Raw genomic sequence first — 17,063 nt, 5'->3', positions numbered from 1 at the left:
TCCAATAGAGCAGTCATATCTGCTGTACTGTGCAGGATATGAACACGCTGCCTCCTCTTTGTTTGGCCAAGTCGTGTTCAGCATACTCTCCTCACTGCCAGGTATGTGGCTGGAAGAGAGGAAGATTTCAAGCAGACCGGTGACTGGAGCCCAGTGACTGAACTGTGCATTAGATGGTCCTGGAATAAGAAAGGTGATGACTTGTCGTGGATCATTTCAGCATCTGCCAGAAACAATAAGGTATTTTTCTTCTGTTGGAGAAAGTGAGAAGAGACTTCACCAGAGGTAAAGTGCACATTCAGTTGGCAGCTTAACTCCCTGTGAAGCTCAGCAGAAAGCCCAGATGAATCTGAACGCCTGGGGCAAGCAGAAGTAGCGTTTCTTACCCTGCTGCAGCTAGGCAGCTCTAATTTCCTCAGGTTGAGTTTGACTTCAGAGCAACCTACGGAGCTGGAAAGCGTCATTCTCTCCTGTTCTGAGGGCTGCCCTCTGCATCTTCATCAGCTGGTGGTTGAAAGCCACTGTAAAGCATTCATTGTCAGGGAAACAGGATTCCAGTGATGGGCAAGGACATTCCTTGCTTTCCCACTCAGACTGGTTGTCAGCATCACCTCCTTGGGTCCAGCCTCAGCTCTAACTCCATCAGCTTTTCCAGGTTTTTATAAATACATCGGAAGTCAGCACTCACCTGCTCTGTATCGCCTTGTCACAGAGCTCTGCCGCATCAGGTTTAAAATAAACAAAAGGAAAATGCTTTTAAAAACTTAATGTATGTATGGCTACTGGAATTTTTGGTGACCCAAAGTATAAACTGTTTCGAAGGAGGATCAGGCAGACTCATAGAGGGTTTGCCTAGCACAAACTCTTCACAGTGACACTCTCAGTGCAACTCAAGCCAAGCAGTTCTTCAGCAGCTGATTGCTACTTGATCGGAGGACGTGCTGAAGAGGAACGTCCTGTTAGTTATGTTTTTTATACTCTCTCCCCAGGTATCCATTCTTGGTGTGAATAGGAGCAGGATATTCGAATACATGGTCCTTCTCTTTGACTGCAGCGTCCGTAGCTTTGTGTATCCTAAGAGGTTTTCGGTTGTGTGAGCTGTTCCACTGGGGGAATCTGGACAGAGCTGATGAAACTGGACAGGACCTTGAACGTACGGGGCAAGCGCTGTGCTTCCAACCAGAACGTAGAAGTGAGTGCTCTTACTGCAGGCTCTTGGGCCTGCAGAAAGGTGTATGGATCTGTCCCAAACACAAACCAATACTTAGGAGTTGACTTAATCTGCAGAATACTTGTTCTCTTTAAGACCGTTTTGTTGGTCAATGTTGTCACCATTAAGTTTGTTGGAGCCTCGTCTTGCACCGTAATGCTCTTGCGCCCGAAGCGTGAAAGTGATGTTAAGGTATACGCTATTGAAACCAGATGCTTTTGGTCTATTTGTAGAGCACATGAGTAGCATGGCAAGTTCATAGATTAAATGTTGCTTGCATTATCCTCTGGGAGGGAACGCCCAAATGGATTTCTGATGCTCCGAAATTGTTCCCAGGGTCTCTTTCTATAAAGCAGAGACTAGGCCAGCTGAAAGTCGCAAATACTGTAGGAGTGTCACCTCTGTGGTTCATTGCAGACTTGTGCAAAGTGTCTGAAAGTGAATTTGAGGAGTATGTTAGACCTGTTAAGCCTACCTATAGATAAACTTTCCGTATTCATCTGGGTGGCTTGACCTCTCTGCTGCTTGTTGTAAGGTCTGCTGTCTTTGTGGGGGACATCTTTGAGAAGGAGGCATTGTATTCTGAGCAGCAGAAAAAACGCGTATATCATCCTGGGAGGGTTCTCACCTGCTTCAAATCCTTAGGGCTTTTTTTTCAGATGTCTTTATTTCCATTTCACTTTGTTATTCTTTCTGTCAGCCATCCTAAAACACATATTAGATCCTGTGTTGCTCTGGAATTGGCTCATTCTAGAAGATTTGTCTCCTCTCTAACTAAAGAAAGTGAACGGAATTCCCAAGGTATTTACTGGGGAAACTTGCTCAGCATCTCTGAAGATTACATCTTCTATAGTTTCTGTTTGTGACTGTGGGAACAGTGTTTATCTGCCACTATGAAACAGAAAATGTCGCTGAGTTTTTTAGATAAAATAAGGAGGCAATGACTTTGATCTCCAGCAGTAGGGTATGATTCCTTAAACTCCTGTGTAAATGAGTTTCAGAAGTTGGGTACATTCTCTGTCCAAATATGTTGTGTTTAGTTCTGAGTAAACCGTTTGTGAGTGAGACTTGGTTATCCTTTCAGAGGGCAGGATAATAAAGAAAGAATTAATTAGCCGTCACCAGTGAAATTATTTCAGGCTTCCGCCTTCATTGATATAGATGAGTTATGCCCATAGTAAGCCCTGATAGACAGGAATAGTGAATCTTCTGCTTCAGGGTTTAAAATGGTGCCAAATTTAGAATTAGAGTGACTCTAATAGGGGGGGATAGGTTGGTGTCACATCTTTTGATTCTAGTGCCTTCCTTGTAGTGCCTACTTACAGCCTGTTTTGGGGACGTAATGCTACTTCAGGTCTTATCCTGCCTCACCACTTGTAGACTCCAGCTTCTTCTCCCTTTCCTTCTTCAGGTTTGTCAACCCTTATCTCTTTGTGGGGGTGTAATTAATTTTTAGCCGATATTGATATAAATGCTTACTTGCCTCACCTCAAAGTCTTGCCCTTTCTGTCTTATGATAATGTCGACCATGAGGAGCTGGGCTGTAACTTTGTCCCTCTGATGTTCGCAGTCAGCATCGCGTCTTGCTGTGCAAGTGCACTGTCTATGCCCTGTAAAGTCACACTCGTCTTTTTTCCTGACTCCACACTGCATGCTCGTGTCTACTTTGCTGCTTGCTCTTCTTCTAATGACTGCTTTTAACATCATGGACTTTACCACCTTTCTTCTTGCCGCTGTCCAGAATTCCTCCTAGTTCTAACTTAAGCATTTCCAAGTTGTTCTGTGTCTGAATATTAGCCCATGGAGTTTTGGGGCTATCCTGTAGCTGTAGTTATACTATAACGTGGTGTATATCTGTCCCCTGACAAAATTAATGCATCTCGTCATCCTGTATCTTGTTCAAGGCACAGGCTACAGAGCTGTAAAGGAGTTCTTTCTGTCTCTATGTTTAAGAGAAAAGATATTTTAAAAATAAAAGACGTGTTAGCTCCATGAGAACAGATCAGGAGAAAGGACAGACCAGATTATTTGGGTCTGGTGAGATTACAGAGGAATGCAGGAAGGCACACCACAGAACAGCCGTGAAGTTTCCTGAGTTGGTACTCGAGTCATTTCTGATACTCCACGTGCTTGCTTTAGCGTGAGCAAGTCAGTTTACCGTGCTGTGGTGAGGTGTGTGGAGGCTGTAGAGCTCCCAAAGGTCTGATATACCAAACTGCTGTGTCCTGCTGCTGCTGTTTGGCTTCAGAGTTTTGTAACCTCACGAGTAGATGTGATGGATCTGCTGGGATCCTGGTTATGGCTAGTAGTATTACTAGGCCTCGTTTTGCTGTGACAGTGTTCAGAGGAGTGGACAATTCATGCACTGTGTTAGTCTACTTTTCATTAACTTGAAAGTCTCCCTCTCGTTTCCAGTTGCCATCTTCTAAATGGACTCCAGTGAATTTTCGGGATCTTTGGACCCCCTGTCCTTGCCTGACAAACCGCTTATTGGTGATCTCCCTGCTGACATGGAGTTTGGGGAAGATCTCCTGGGCTCACAAACAGCTTCTACCCAGGAAGTTTCAGTTCTTCAGCCCCCTGACTGGGATCAATCCAAGCAGATGACTGCACATGGGAACTTGGACCTTCTAGTGAAAGCAGACAGCCTGTCTGAACTAAACAAACCAAACGACCTTGTTCTTGATAAACCTAGTGTCTTGGATATGCTGCAGAAACCTAATGTCTTAGATGACTTGGATAAAACTGCTGACTTGATGGAGCTAGATAAATCAGAGGGTCTGGATGGTCTGTATAAGGCGCATCCTTCCCAGGGTGTGGATGATGGACTGGCGAACTCCTCTGCCCTCTCTAGAGAAGCTCTTGTTCCAGAAACATGGAAAGAAGGGGAAGATGTATCAAAAAATGATTCTGGGGACCTAAAGGAAGATGGTGATGCTGCTATTCCTGCACTATCTGATGACAACACCCCTGAATCGCCCCAACAGCCCCTTCCTGACCCTGAGGACCTCAGCAGTGCCCCAGACACAGAAGAAATCACAGCACAATCCTCAAGTCCGCCAATGCCCCCCCCCCAGCTCAATCTTAAACAGACAAGGAAGACAAGGTTGAAGGCACCAAGGAAAAGCTCACCCATGCAGAGGGAAGGGCTGGCAGGGGAAGCTGAGGTGGAACTGAGCCCAGACAACAGTATTGCAGCTTTGCCCCCTGGGCCCACAGAGGAAAACCAGGCAGATGAAGGGGATGATAGTGGGAACAACTTGCTTAAAGAAAGTAGTGTACTGAAAGCACAGGAAGCCTCGCCACCAGCAGGTAAGTTGTTATCTCTGCAGAACTTGGCTTCCTTTTGGTCAGGAGGTCATCCTGCTGCACGTTACTGAAGCTGGAGTCTGTTTTGTGCTCCAACTTTCCCGGTCCTCCCCTCCTATCAAAATTGCCAATGCTACTGATGGGCTAGATTTGGGGAAAGTGTCTTGTTTACAGGGAATAATGTTCTGGAAGCTGCTCCCTTGGTGCGTACAAGCTCTTGCTCTGGCTTTCATAGCTTTAACTTTGATTTTCAATGCTTGTGTCAACTAGGAGCTTCCCTGATAAAGCTGCGGTTGTGCGTCCGCTTGGCTCACACTCTTCATTACTGGAATCTTTGCTGGAACTGAGGGTCACCAGGAGAAAGTGCTTTCGCTAGGCAAAGTCCCTCTGCCCTGGCTGGCAGTCCTCAGGAGATGCTCAGTCTTGCTTAGAAGCAGTTGGAGGCAACTGCCCAGCCTGCCTCCCCCGTGCAGGGAGGTCTCCCCCTTACAGGACTTCTCCCTAGATGCCTGTTTGGATCTCTGACTACAGGTGATGGGTTTAGGAACTTTCCTGTGCCTTATCACTGCCAGAACTGTGCTTGTTAGCCAGGACTCTCTGAGGCTTCGTGTGCAGACTAACCCAAAGGGTGCCTGCATTTGAAAAACACCCGTCCTCTCCTGTTGGAGAAAAGCAAGATGTTAGATGCAAGCTTCTTCTGTGCTTCTATTCCAGGAGAAGGCCTGTCTGGGAAGGGGAGCGAGCTGCCAGCTGAGAAGGTGAGGAGAATGCAGTCAAGTGCGTATGCTATGGGAGCATAGAGGGTGGCTGGCTGTTGTCAAATTCCATGAGGGACACTGGGTGTCTCATCACCCCTCTGGGAAGGACTTTGCATGTCTCCTGTGACGGAGTGATCCCTGTGCGCTGCCACTGTGCAGTAATGGGGTTTCAGTATGTCCCTACTACCCTCAGCTGGGATGTCATTCTCATAAGCCTACCCCCCCCCTCTCCCTCATCTTGCCAACTCTGGTCAGGTATCCATGGAGTCTCATCTGTTTTCAGCCTAGTTATTGTGAAGGCAAATCCCAGAAGTTGAAACTACACCATGATCTGGGATATTTATCCATGGTTGTCCTAGCAGATGGTTAGTATAAGTATTTTCTGAATTTCTTCTAGGAGCAGAAAAGAAGTGAACGAGCCAGAAGATCAGAAACTGCCAGGCCTGAAACTGTGAACTCCTCTGAGAGCAGTGAGTAACCAGGGCTGGCCAATGTTTGTTTTCAGCCGGAGAGCAGGGCCTGGGGCCGTTGTGGGCAGGTAGTTCATGCTGTGAGTACAGTGGAAATGCTGGAGCTTATGTGCAGACTTTCCTCTTATGCAGGATAGGGCCCTTCACCTCTTGAGTTTTCGTCCTGGGGTGCTTGCCTTGCTTTCTCAGGGCACTTGGGCTGAAGGGAGGGCTGTAGTATTTTTACAGTGGTGCAGGGTCGCCAAGCACCAAGTAATAGGATGAGACTCTCTGGGGACGTTCCCAGGAAATCCATCTTCCATCTCCTCAGCCAGGAACTTTCTTCCTTTGTCTCTATGGCAGCAGGCTGGCTGAAGGAAGGTTGCATTTTGGGGATTTTCCTGCAGAAGTACGTGAAGCCTCTCTGTTCTTTGAGATGTTGAGTGTCACCCTGCTATTCCCTACTATTTGTGTGTTGCTCTGTCACGGCCTGCCTGTGTTGGCGGCTGGTGGTCCGGCTTATTCCCTTTAAGGTCTACTGGTTCTTGGAGGGATTTCTGCTGTAAATGTTCACACTTTCGACTTTTGCTCAACCTTGGCAAATCATGGCTTCCTAGAGAGGAATTGTACTTAAGCCCAGTTTGCTTAAAGACCTCCTGACTCATCTACAATTCCAACAAAGATATCTTTTAAGGGTCCCTTTACCATTCCACCCAGACAAGTACAAAGCATGCAGAGGGACCCCAGAAAGGTGACCCCAGAAAGCCCCAGCATGTGTCTCATGGCAGAGGTTTCTGTCTCAGTTCCTAATGAGGGATTTCTGTGCATCTACTCTGCTGCTTTGCAGTTCCAGTCTCTGATGAAGACTCTGATGCAATGGTGGATGATCCCAACGACGAGGATTTTGTTCCTTTTCGTACCCGACGCTCAACTCGCATGTCTTTACGCACTCAGATGGCTCAGCGAGCTGCCCGCTCTACTGTCACCAAGATGACTTGTGCCAACTGCCGGACCCCACTGCAGAAGGGCCAAACTGCCTACCAGCGTAAAGGGCTCCCTCAACTCTTCTGCTCCAGCTCCTGTCTCACCACCTTCTCAAAAAAACCACCTGGCAAGAAGATATGCACCTTCTGTAAAAAGTGTGTGTTCATTCCCCTTTCCTCAATGCTCCCGCGCTTGTGACCCCATTCCCCCGCCCCACAGCCCTACCTGCCGGACACAATCGCTGTGACCCTCAGGCTTTCCCATTCACCCACATCACTCTTGCCCACTGCCAGCCGCTGCCCCATGTCTTCCTTCACGCACCGCGTATCTCATGCTCCCTACGCCCCCTTCACAGGCCTTTCCCTGCCTGCCCCCAGGCTCAGTGTCCCGTATCCCAGCCTCTTTTCAAAACAGCCTCCCGCATGTCCCATCTTCAGGCACCACTCCTCTGGGCTGGGACAGAAGCTGCTGTGAGACACTTCTTGCCACCCTTTGGGGACACCAGAAAATCCTGTGCATTGCAGCGTGCCATCCTGTCCCTTTGTGGCAGGACCGGTGTGTCCCTGCACTAACACGTGCCCTCCTGATCCCCAGGGAGATCTGGAACACCAAGGACTCTGTGGTCGCCCAGATTGGTTCGGGCGGCTCTTTCCATGAGTTCTGCACCTCTGTCTGCCTCTCCCTCTATGAGGCCCAGCAGCACAGACCAGCACCTCAGTCTGCAGATGCCTCGGACACCAGCCGCTGCAGCGTCTGTCACAAACCTGGCGAGGTAAACAAATCCCTTGTGCTTCCCGTGTCCTGGATGAGGTGCTTGTGACCCGCTTGGCTGTGCCGGGCGCCATCACAGGGCGTTTGCCAGGCTCTCCTGTGGCGTGAGGCCTCAGCCCCTGAGCTGGCGTGGGTTCACTCCCAGGTCCTTCCTTGTTTCTGTGGAGCAGCCCTTATTCCAGCAGAAAAAACAAGGCTTCTGCTTCTCCCCACCCTGCACCTCACCAGCTCCTGCCACTCCGCTCTCCCAATTGCTCCGCTGGCTTTTGGCAAGGGAGGCCAGCCTGAGTCCACGCCAGCTTCCAGTATGGCACTTGCCCGAGTTTTAGTGTAACAGCCTGTTATCCCAAGCGTAGTAGCGGTGCACACACATCAGAAGGAGGCACGTGGTGGTTTGGGGGAGTGACAGCAATGATGTCTTTGCAGATCCAGCATGAGGTCAGCAATGGGAACGTGGTTCACCGCATCTGCAGCGACGCCTGCTTCACCAAGTTCCGGGCCACTAAGGGGCTGAAAACCAACTGCTGTGACAACTGCGGACTTTACATCTACAACAAGGGCTTGCCCCTGGAGTACCTCTTCCACGAAGGCCAGCAAAAACGCTTCTGCAACTCTGCCTGTCTCAACAGTTACAAGAAGGTGTGTGTGGAGTCACCTGCCTGGGGTGGGAGGTCTCTGTGGGCACACAGCTCCTTTGCTTGGTGTGGCACAGGGCACTTTATGCAATAGCAGATGACTTGAATCCCCTTGGCCTTTTATTGCTGACAAAACGTTTAAGAGGTTGCTGTGGAGAAACTTCGAAGCAGGCAAACGGAATTCATTTATTCTGTGTGGGGTCTGTCTTGGACCTGGGCGCAGGTCAGGCACTCAGTAAGCTGGACTGTGCAGCAGCACTGGTATATACAGTTAGCACGGGCTGGCTTCTTTTGGGTGTCTCCCCAAAGCTTGGCTGGATGTGCTCCTCTGCCGCCTGGGCAGGCTTTGCTTAACTGTCTTGAGAGGATTGCCAAGCTCTGTATTCCTGACAGGGGGCCCTCGAAACGAGAAGGTGATGTGCTGAAGGCAGCCTTTTTTGCTACCACCACCTAAACCTGCAGGCTATGACCCTGGCTCTGGCATCAGGTGTTCCCTGCAGGAGCGCTGCCCTGTGATGGATACAGTATCACAGAATCATAGAATGTGTTGGGTTGGAAGGGACCTTTAAAGGTCATCTAGTCCAACCCCAACGGTAGTCCAACAGCAGTGGGGTGGAAAATGAGGGTCGGACCTCGCTGGCTGTGATGGTCTCCCTGGCAGCTCCGTTCTGCTCTGTTTGCAGAAGAACACTCGGGTCTACCCATGCATGTGGTGCAAGACGCTGTGCAAGAACTTCGACATGCTGCCTAACGTGGATCGGAGTGGCAAGATGGGCCTATTCTGCTCCATTTGCTGCACTACCTCCCACAAAGTGAAGCAGTCAGGCTTGGTTGGTAAGAGCACCTACGTACAGGGAATCAGTCGCCTCTCCATTCTAACTCCTTCCTTGGTACTACTTATTGCTTGTGGATGAGACTGGAAAGAAGGCATGTTGCTTGCCTGGGGAGCAGTCCAGTGAGACAAGTGGAAGGAGATTTGGAGAGGGAGGAACCCTTGCAGCATGTAGACATCTCAATACTGAGGGACAGTGTACATTGCTGTACTTGAGAATGCAGGAAGCAGTTGTAGTGCTGTGCTGTGCTGGCATTGCCCTTTCCGTTACATAGAGAACCAGGGTGTCCAGGAATGGGTATAGACTCTGGTGCAAGTATCGCAGCCTGTTTTGTCCAAATTCCTGTAGAGCCAGGGTCACTTCCTTGAACCACTCTGCTCTCCATCCCTGTTTAACATTTTTGTCCCAGCAGAATCTGGTGGTCTTAGTTTCCTGGTGTTCTTACCCTTTGCTTTTTGATAATAGCTTGACAGACTGAGGATGAGTGAGTAGCTTACGTGCCGTCCTCAGAATCCAGTCCCACGTCCTGCGCTGCTGCCCTCACCAATTCCTGTCTGTTTCATCAGGTCCCCCTAGACCCTGCAGCTTCTGCAGAAAGAGTTTATCTGAACCCAGCTATTACAACAAGACAGACCGGGTTGTCTACCAGTTCTGCAGCCCCAGCTGCTGGACCAAATTCCAGGTACCGAAATATCCTTCGTGCTGGGCTGGGCCACAGAGCTCACGCCTCCTTTCACACTTAGCAGAGCCTACATCTTCTCAAGCTCCTCAGGGAGGGTCCATAAGAAAGTCTCTGCTGGAGCACAAGAGTTGCAGTGACTGTAGTTGCCAGTAACTCTGTCTTGGCCCTATCTCCCCCTTCCTCCGTTGGGATAAGATGGGCTATAATTCACTCCTGTCTATCAGGTTATGCCCACTGGGAGTGCAGTGCAGAGCTGTGCTGCATGAGTGCTTTGGGATGTAGTGGCCTTATGAGGGCACAAGCAAAAGCACAAGTAAGCTAGTAAAACACAGTGGGCACCTGCTAGTGGGGTGGAAAGAGGCAGAGCTGCCCTCTGAGCCAGGCGTCAACAAGGAACATAAGTCTTCTAGGACGTGCTTTCTAAAAATCTGCAAGCAGAAGGCCTGGATACCTCATGTTTAATAATCCTCAAACGTTTGACTGGTGTTTTTTAATCTCCTGATGTTAAGTTTCAGCATACGTGAAATGTTTGTGGTATTCAAAGGCAACTGGAAGAGTATTAGTCTTGTGCAGTTGTCAAAGAACAAAGCAACAGACAAGAAGACTTGGGAAACTGGCCAGGATATACCTTGGGCAATTGAGAAAACTTAGAGAATCTAGAGGTAGAGAGCTGGCAGTTGCAGCATTTGGTTTGGGGTTTGGTTTTTTGCTTGTGGGTTTTGTTTTTTTTTTTGTGTTCATGGTGTTTTGGCTTTGTTCTGAGGGGTTTTTTGTGTGTGTGTGTTTTTTGTGGTGTTTTTTTTTTTTTTTTTAAATAAATCCTTGATGTAATCCTTTGCTGAGATCACAAATGGTGTCGGTAGGGTAGCTGCAGAGTTTTTACAGTTGTAGACTTCATAAGACCTGAATCATAGAATAGTTGGTGTTGGAAGGGACCTTTAAAGGCCATCTAGTCCATGAGCAGGGACATCTTCAACTAGATCAGGTTGCTCAAAGCCCCGTCCAACCTGGCCTTGAATGTTTCCAGGGATGGGGCCTCCACCACCTCTCTGGGCAACCTGGGCCAGGGGATCACCACCCTCAGTGTAAAGAACTTCTTCCTGGTGTCTAAGCTAAACCTACCCTCTTTCAGTTTAAAACCATTACCCCTTGTCCTATCATCACAGGCCCTGCTAAAAGGTTTGTCCCCATCTTTCTTATAAGTCCCCTTTAAGTACTGAAAAGCCGCAGTAAGGTCTCCCAGAGCCGCCTCTTCTCCTGGCTGAACCCCCCCAACTCTCTCAGCCTGTCCTCACAGCAGAGGGGCTCCAGCCCTCCCAGCATCTCCATGGCCTCCTCTGGCCCCGTTCCAACAGCTCCGTGCCCTTCTGCTGTTGGTGCCCCAGAGCTGGAGACAGCACTGCAGGGCGGGTCTCCCCAGAGCGGAGCAGAGGGGCAGAATCCCCCCCTGGCCCTGCTGCCCACACTGCTGGGGATGCAGCCCAGGATGCGGTTGGCTTTCTGGGCTGTGAGCACACATTGTTGGCTCATGTCCAGCTTTTCTTCCACCAACACCCCCAAGTCCTCCTCAGCAGGGCTACTCTCAATCCCTTCATCCCCAGCCTGTATTGATAGCAGGGGTTGCCTCAACCCAGGTTCAGGATTCTGCCCTTGGCCTTGTTGAACCTCATGAAGTTCACACAGGCCCACTTCTCGAGCCTCCCCAGGTCCCTCTGGATAGTATCCCATCCTTCAGGCATGTCACTACATTCAGCTTGGTGTTGTCTGCAAACTGGCTGAGGGTGCCCTCGATCCCACTGTCTATGTCAGTGATGAAGATATTAAGCAGTGCTGGTCCCAGTACAGACCCCTGAGGAACACCACTTGTCACCGATCTCCATCTGGACATTGAGCCATTGACCACTACCCTCTGGATGCAATCATCCAACCAGTTCCTCATCCACCGAACAGTCCACCCATCAAATCCATACCATCAAATCCATTAGAGGGAATGATGTTGTGGGGGACCATGTCAAAGGCCTTACGGAAGTCCAGGTAGATGACATCCATAGCTTTTCCCTTGTCCATTAATGTAGTCACTCTGTCATAGAAGGCCACTAGGTTGGTCAGGCAGGACTTGCCTTCGGTGAAGCCACGCTGGCTGTCTCAAATCACCTCCTTGTCTTACATGTGCCTTAGCATAGCTTCTAGGAGGATCTGTTCCATGATCTTCCCGGGCATAGAGGTGAAGCTGAAAGGTTGGTAGTTCCAGGGTGTTCCTTTTTAAACATGGGTGCAATGTTTCCTTTTTCAGTGACCAGGGACTTCACCTAATTCACCCAACTTGAATTATTGCCATGTAAAATCGGGATTGTGACACATTAGTAAACCCATGCATAACCTGGATTAGGAACTATCTTGCTGGCAGATGTCAGAACACACTTGTCAAAGAAAAACCACTGAAGAGAGTGTTTCAAGGTGGCTTCTTGGGGATCAGTGTTAAGCCCAAGGAGTTCAACATCTTCATCAGTCATCTAGCAATAAAGTCAAAGTAAGCGTGATAAAATTTTGCAGATGAGTCATAGAAAGCAAAGCAATTACCTGTTCAATATATTCATCAATGACCTGGACGAGGGGATAGAGTGCACCCTCAGCACATTTGCTGATGACACAAAGCTGGGAGGGGTGGCTGACACACCAGAAGGCTGTGACGCCATACACTGAGACCTTGGACAGGCTGGAGAGCTGGGTGGAGAGAAACCTTATGAAATTCAAGAACGGCAAGTGTAGGGTGCTGCCCCTGGGGAGGAATAACCCCTGCACCAGGACAGGTTGGGGGTGACCTGCTGGAGAGCAGCTCTGTGGAAAGAGACCTGGGAGTCCTGGGGGACAACAGGATGCCCATGGGCCAGCAATGTGCCCTCGAGGCCAAGAAGGCCAATGGCATCCTGGGGGGCATCAAGAAGAGTGTGGCCAGCAGGTGGAGGGAGGTCATCCTCCCCCTCTGCTCTGCCCTGGGGAGGCCACATCTGGACTGCTGTGTCCAGTGCTGGGCTCCCCGGTTCCAGAAGGACAGGGAACTGCTGGAGAGGGGACAGCAAAGGGCTACCAAGATGCTGAGGGGACTGGAACACCTCTCTCATGGAGAAAGGCTGAGGGATTTGGGTCTCTTCAGTCTGGAAAAGAGACGACTGAGGGGGGATCTCATCAATGCTTATCAATATGTAAAGGGTGGGTGTCAGGAGGATGGGGCCAGGCTCTTTCCTCTCTGTGACCTCTCTGTCACAGGTGCCCAGTGACAGGACAAGGGGTAACGGGCACAAACTTGAGCATGGGAAGTTCCCCCTAAACATGAGGAGGAACTTCTTTCCTGTGAGGGTGGCAGAGCCCTGGCACAGGCTGCCCAGGGAGGTGGTGGAGTCTCCATCTCTGGAGACATTCCAAACCTGCCTGGAGGCGTTCCTGTGCCACCTGCTGTGGGTGACCCTGCTCTGGCAGGAGGTTGGACTAGATGATCTCCAGAGGTCCCTTCCCACCCCTGCCATTCTGTGATTCTGTGATTGGATTGCTTGACAAGACTTGTTCCTCCTATAGTGTGCTTGAACATAGTTCAGTGCAAGATCCTGTGTCAGTCTTACTCGGGTAGTGTGGGAGTGTAAGTCCTGGGAAAGTAAGGATTTTGAACAGGCCCTGGGATTACCACAGATAATCCCTTCAGTATGAGCATCTTGATTTACAGACACAGAGGGAAAGATTAATTAAGTTACTGCAAGTACAAGCAGAGGAACAGGGAGTTGAAGTTTGGAGGCTAGGGAGCAAACAAGCTACCTAGAATGTTGCACAGGTAGGAAGGGTGTTCGTCCAATGTCCATTTTATTTTCAATGTTTAAGAAAAATTGAAAGTATGCTGAAAAAAGACAGAAAAATTACATTTGGGATTAAAAAACACATGTACTGAGGCACTTATCAGAAAGAAAACGAGGGGGATGACTTTATTAATAAATACATCCTTGTGAACAAGACACCAAGTGCTAAATGGCTGTTTAATCTAGCAGAGGAAGGTGGAATGAGAATGGCCGCTTGAATTCTGAAGTTGCGTTACTTCGAAAATAGAAACCGGGCACCTGTGCTTTAAGGTCTTTTAAAGAAATTCTCAGAAGAGGTAGCGGAGCCCCCATCTCTTAATGTTTTCAAGTCCAGAGGGGTGGCAGCTTGAAAGCTTGCTTTCCTGAGAAGAGCTGTACCCAGCACAGTGGAAGCGGAGGGAAATTTTTCGAGAATCTGCTCTCCAGGAGCTTCAGACAGGATCCGATGGACTGACTTTGAGTCACTGACGGTGGCAGCAAGCACAGGTGTGAACGGTGGAGGAGGCAGGAGGTGGTGGCAGTGCGAAGCAGGTGCTCGCTGCCCTCCATGTGCCTCTCCCTCCATGAGCTGTCTCTGTCTCCTGCAGCGCACCAGCCCGGAAGGTGGGATCCACCTCAACTGCCATTACTGCCACAATCTTTTCAGTGGGAAGCCGGAGATCCTAGACTGGCAGGTGAGGACTTTTCCCCAGGGGAATGTTGAGGTGGAGGCCAACCCCGGTGAGGACCGCAGGGCTCCTTTCTCTCCCTACTCAAAGCAGAGCTGCTGCGCCAGTGCTCTGAATGCCTTGGCTGCAGAGACATGCCTGGAGACCGTACGCCAAGTGCTGCGCTCCTGATGTTCAGCAGGATGTCGGAAGGGCAGGAGGAGACCACTGCTGCCAATCCCCGTGCCAGGAGAGCTGGGGACTTGGCTCAGCCCCGTAGCCTTGCTCTTGCTTCCGCGAGAAGTGCGGGGACCTCCTGCCAGTCTGGCTGACCCACTGGTGGTCTCTTTGGCAGGACAAAGTGTATCAGTTCTGCTGCAAGGACTGCTGCGAGGACTTCAAGCGGCTGCGTGGGGTGGTGTCTCAGTGTGAGCACTGCAAGCAGGAGAAGCTGCTGCATGAGAAGATCCGCTTCTCTGGAGTGGAGAAGAACTTCTGCAGCGAAGGTACTTGGGGAAGGCACGGGAGAGGCAGAGCCCCCATGCCAGCCTATGCTGGGGGAGAAGAGAGCATGGAGAGGAACAGAGGGGAGACTGTCTTAGCCAGGCCCTGGGGCGAGAGCCTTGCCATGCAGTGAAGGGAGGACTGTTGTGGGGATGGCTTGCTGTCCAGCCAGGCCCTAGGGCAAGATCTTTACCGTGCATTGTGTCCTTGGGGAGGGCTTTCTCACAGCTTTTCTCTCTCTGGGGGCTGGGGAGACAGCAGGTGGCAGCTCCGCTCCTCCTGTCATCATGCACTTCTACGCTCTTGCGTCTGGGCTGGCCTGACCTGGCCTTGCCCTGCCTGCTGGGTTCCTGCACACAGGAGGTTGGAGTCAGACTCTTCCTAGAAGCATGGAGGTGAGAGATGGCAAGTCCCCATGAGGTCCCATCTTATCCCAGCCCCAGGGGCCAGTGCTGGATTGTTCCCTACAGTGTGTTGCGTGTGCTCTGTTGTCTCCGCAGACCTGGATTCTGGTCATGTTTGGGTCAGGGAGGCCCCCAGTTCATCCTGGGAAGGTTTCACTCCTATTGTTTCTCCGCAGGGTGTGTGCTTCTTTACAAACAGGATTTCACCAAGAACCTGGGCCTGTGCTGCATCACCTGCACCTACTGTTCTCAGACCTGCCAGCGGGCGGTCACCGAGCAGCTGGAGGGCAGCACCTGGGACTTCTGTAGTGAAGACTGCAAAAGCAAATACTTGCTCTGGTACTTCAAGGTCAGTATTGGCACTGGCAGCTTGTGCTAAGTGCTGTGGTGGGCACGGCACCCAGATAAGTGGGCATTGCACTGAGGAAGTTCGCACTGCTGGAGTCTGGCTGGCACTGCTGCGGAGAACCTGGCACTGCTGGAGTCCTGCCTGGCAATGACGGGACACTGCTACGGGGAAGCTCACGTAGCTGGAGTCCCCAGCTGATCCTGCCAGAGCACTGCACTGAGGAAGCTCACAGTGCTGGATTCGCGGCCAGTGCTGCTGTGAGAAGTTCGCACCGCTGGAGTCCCCGGCTGGCACTGGCAGGGCACTGCTGTGGGGAAGCTCACAGCACCTTGCTATGTGCACCTTTCACTGGAGAGTTGTGTTGCACTCGGAGGGGGTGTGGTTAGTTACTCGTTGTTTCTCTCCTGCTGATGCGGGCTTTAGGCAGCTCGGTGCCATGCCTGCAAGCGTCAGGGGAAGCTGCTGGAAACCATCCACTGGCGGGGGCAAATCAAACACTTCTGCAACCAGCAGTGTCTGCTGCGATTTTACAATCAACAGAACCAGCCCAACCTGGACACGCAGAAGGGGCCCGAGAGCCTGCTGAACAGTGAGTAGGAGGGAGGGAGGGGACCTGCATAGCTCAGTCCAAGAGACACAGGGAAGACTGAACAGCGAGGGGTGGAAGCTTCCTGCCCGGGACTGGATGAGACGCTAGGGAACAATCCTGCACTGGCCCTTGGGGGGGAAAGGACGGAGTGGGACCTAATGGGGCTTCTCCATCTCTAACATCTATGGTTCTATGACACACAGGGCCCAGACGGGAGGAGCCGGTGCCAGCGTGCTGCCTGTAGCTCACACTCTTAGCGAGGATACTCAGGGATTTAACATCCTCATGTTGCCAGCGGAGAGCTCGATTTACAGGGTTAGGGGACAGCGTGGTTTGGCATGATAATCCACCTGCAGCCCCACACCACCTCCGAGCTGTGACCTTCTCATAAGCTAATCTGGATTGGGCCAGGTCAGTGCTTGGATGGGAAACATTCAAGGAAAATGCAGGGTGCTGCAGGAAGTGGTGCTGGTGATGCTGTAGGTGGGCTCTCCTCAGCCAGAGCTGAACCTAGAACGATCTTGAGGGAGCGCTGAGCTGCTGGAGGCACTCTTGTCTTGCGATGTTAGATTGGAGTCCTACCACTTACCCAAAGATCGCTGCAGCTGTGGGGAGTTGCCAACCCCGTGTCCCGGATAACCCCATTCTGCATCCATGGAGTTCCAGCTGGAGAGGAGATTTTCACTGCCTGTTGCCCCATTTCCTATCATTAACTTGAGACAGTTGCTTATGGAAGATTGCAAAGTGCTTTGGGGTCCCTCAGGATGGAAGGTGCTCGTAGTGACAGTGACAAGACATCGCTTGGCCCTCGGACGCTCGCATAGTTTTCTGCTTGGTCTTTCATAGGCCACGATCTTCTAGGTAGGCTTTGTGATCTAGTTAAAATGTCTGCAGCTTCTGGTGAGACTTGCTTCGGTGCATTACACTTCAACAGACGCCTGCATCGCCGGCTTAGGGCTTTGTTGCCCTCCCTGGGATTTCATGAGGTATAAAACCCTGACTAGGGTGTGCCAAGGAGGGGAAACCAAGACAAGGACCTTACCGTGAGAGACGTCCATCTCCAGACTCTTCCTGGTTCCTCTCCTGGCAGCAGT

At 50.8% G+C, this 17,063-nt stretch overlaps 1 protein-coding gene across 7 annotated transcripts in view; it reads left to right on the top strand.

Moving 5' to 3' along the window:
• The window catches only part of ZMYM3 (zinc finger MYM-type containing 3), a 35,174-nt gene that overhangs the window by 7,530 nt on the left and 10,581 nt on the right, over window positions 1-17,063 (top strand). For 2 of the 7 annotated variants that reach the window (XM_054215225.1, XM_054215227.1), the window contains exons 2-13: window positions 3,626-4,522; window positions 5,234-5,277; window positions 5,675-5,747; window positions 6,574-6,865; window positions 7,305-7,482; window positions 7,908-8,120; window positions 8,800-8,950; window positions 9,516-9,631; window positions 14,064-14,150; window positions 14,479-14,629; window positions 15,208-15,380; window positions 15,804-15,969. In XM_054215225.1, the coding sequence (XP_054071200.1) occupies window positions 3,640-4,522; window positions 5,234-5,277; window positions 5,675-5,747; window positions 6,574-6,865; window positions 7,305-7,482; window positions 7,908-8,120; window positions 8,800-8,950; window positions 9,516-9,631; window positions 14,064-14,150; window positions 14,479-14,629; window positions 15,208-15,380; window positions 15,804-15,969 (2,527 nt within the window). In that variant the 5' untranslated portion in view covers window positions 3,626-3,639. Of the gene's footprint in view, window positions 1-101; window positions 1,193-1,219; window positions 2,622-3,625; window positions 4,523-5,233; window positions 5,278-5,674; window positions 5,748-6,573; window positions 6,866-7,304; window positions 7,483-7,907; window positions 8,121-8,799; window positions 8,951-9,515; window positions 9,632-14,063; window positions 14,151-14,478; window positions 14,630-15,207; window positions 15,381-15,803; window positions 15,970-17,063 lie in introns of those variants that run through there. The other 5 variants (XM_054215224.1, XM_054215226.1, XR_008468548.1 and 2 more) reach the window with 5 other exon arrangements.

Source organism: Rissa tridactyla, chromosome 9 (assembly GCF_028500815.1).
Source record: "Rissa tridactyla isolate bRisTri1 chromosome 9, bRisTri1.patW.cur.20221130, whole genome shotgun sequence".
In the NCBI taxonomy this organism is placed as follows: domain Eukaryota; kingdom Metazoa; phylum Chordata; class Aves; order Charadriiformes; family Laridae; genus Rissa; species Rissa tridactyla.
The sequence above is the reverse complement of the archived record's forward strand: the minus strand, read 5'-3'. Positions and strand labels throughout refer to the sequence as shown.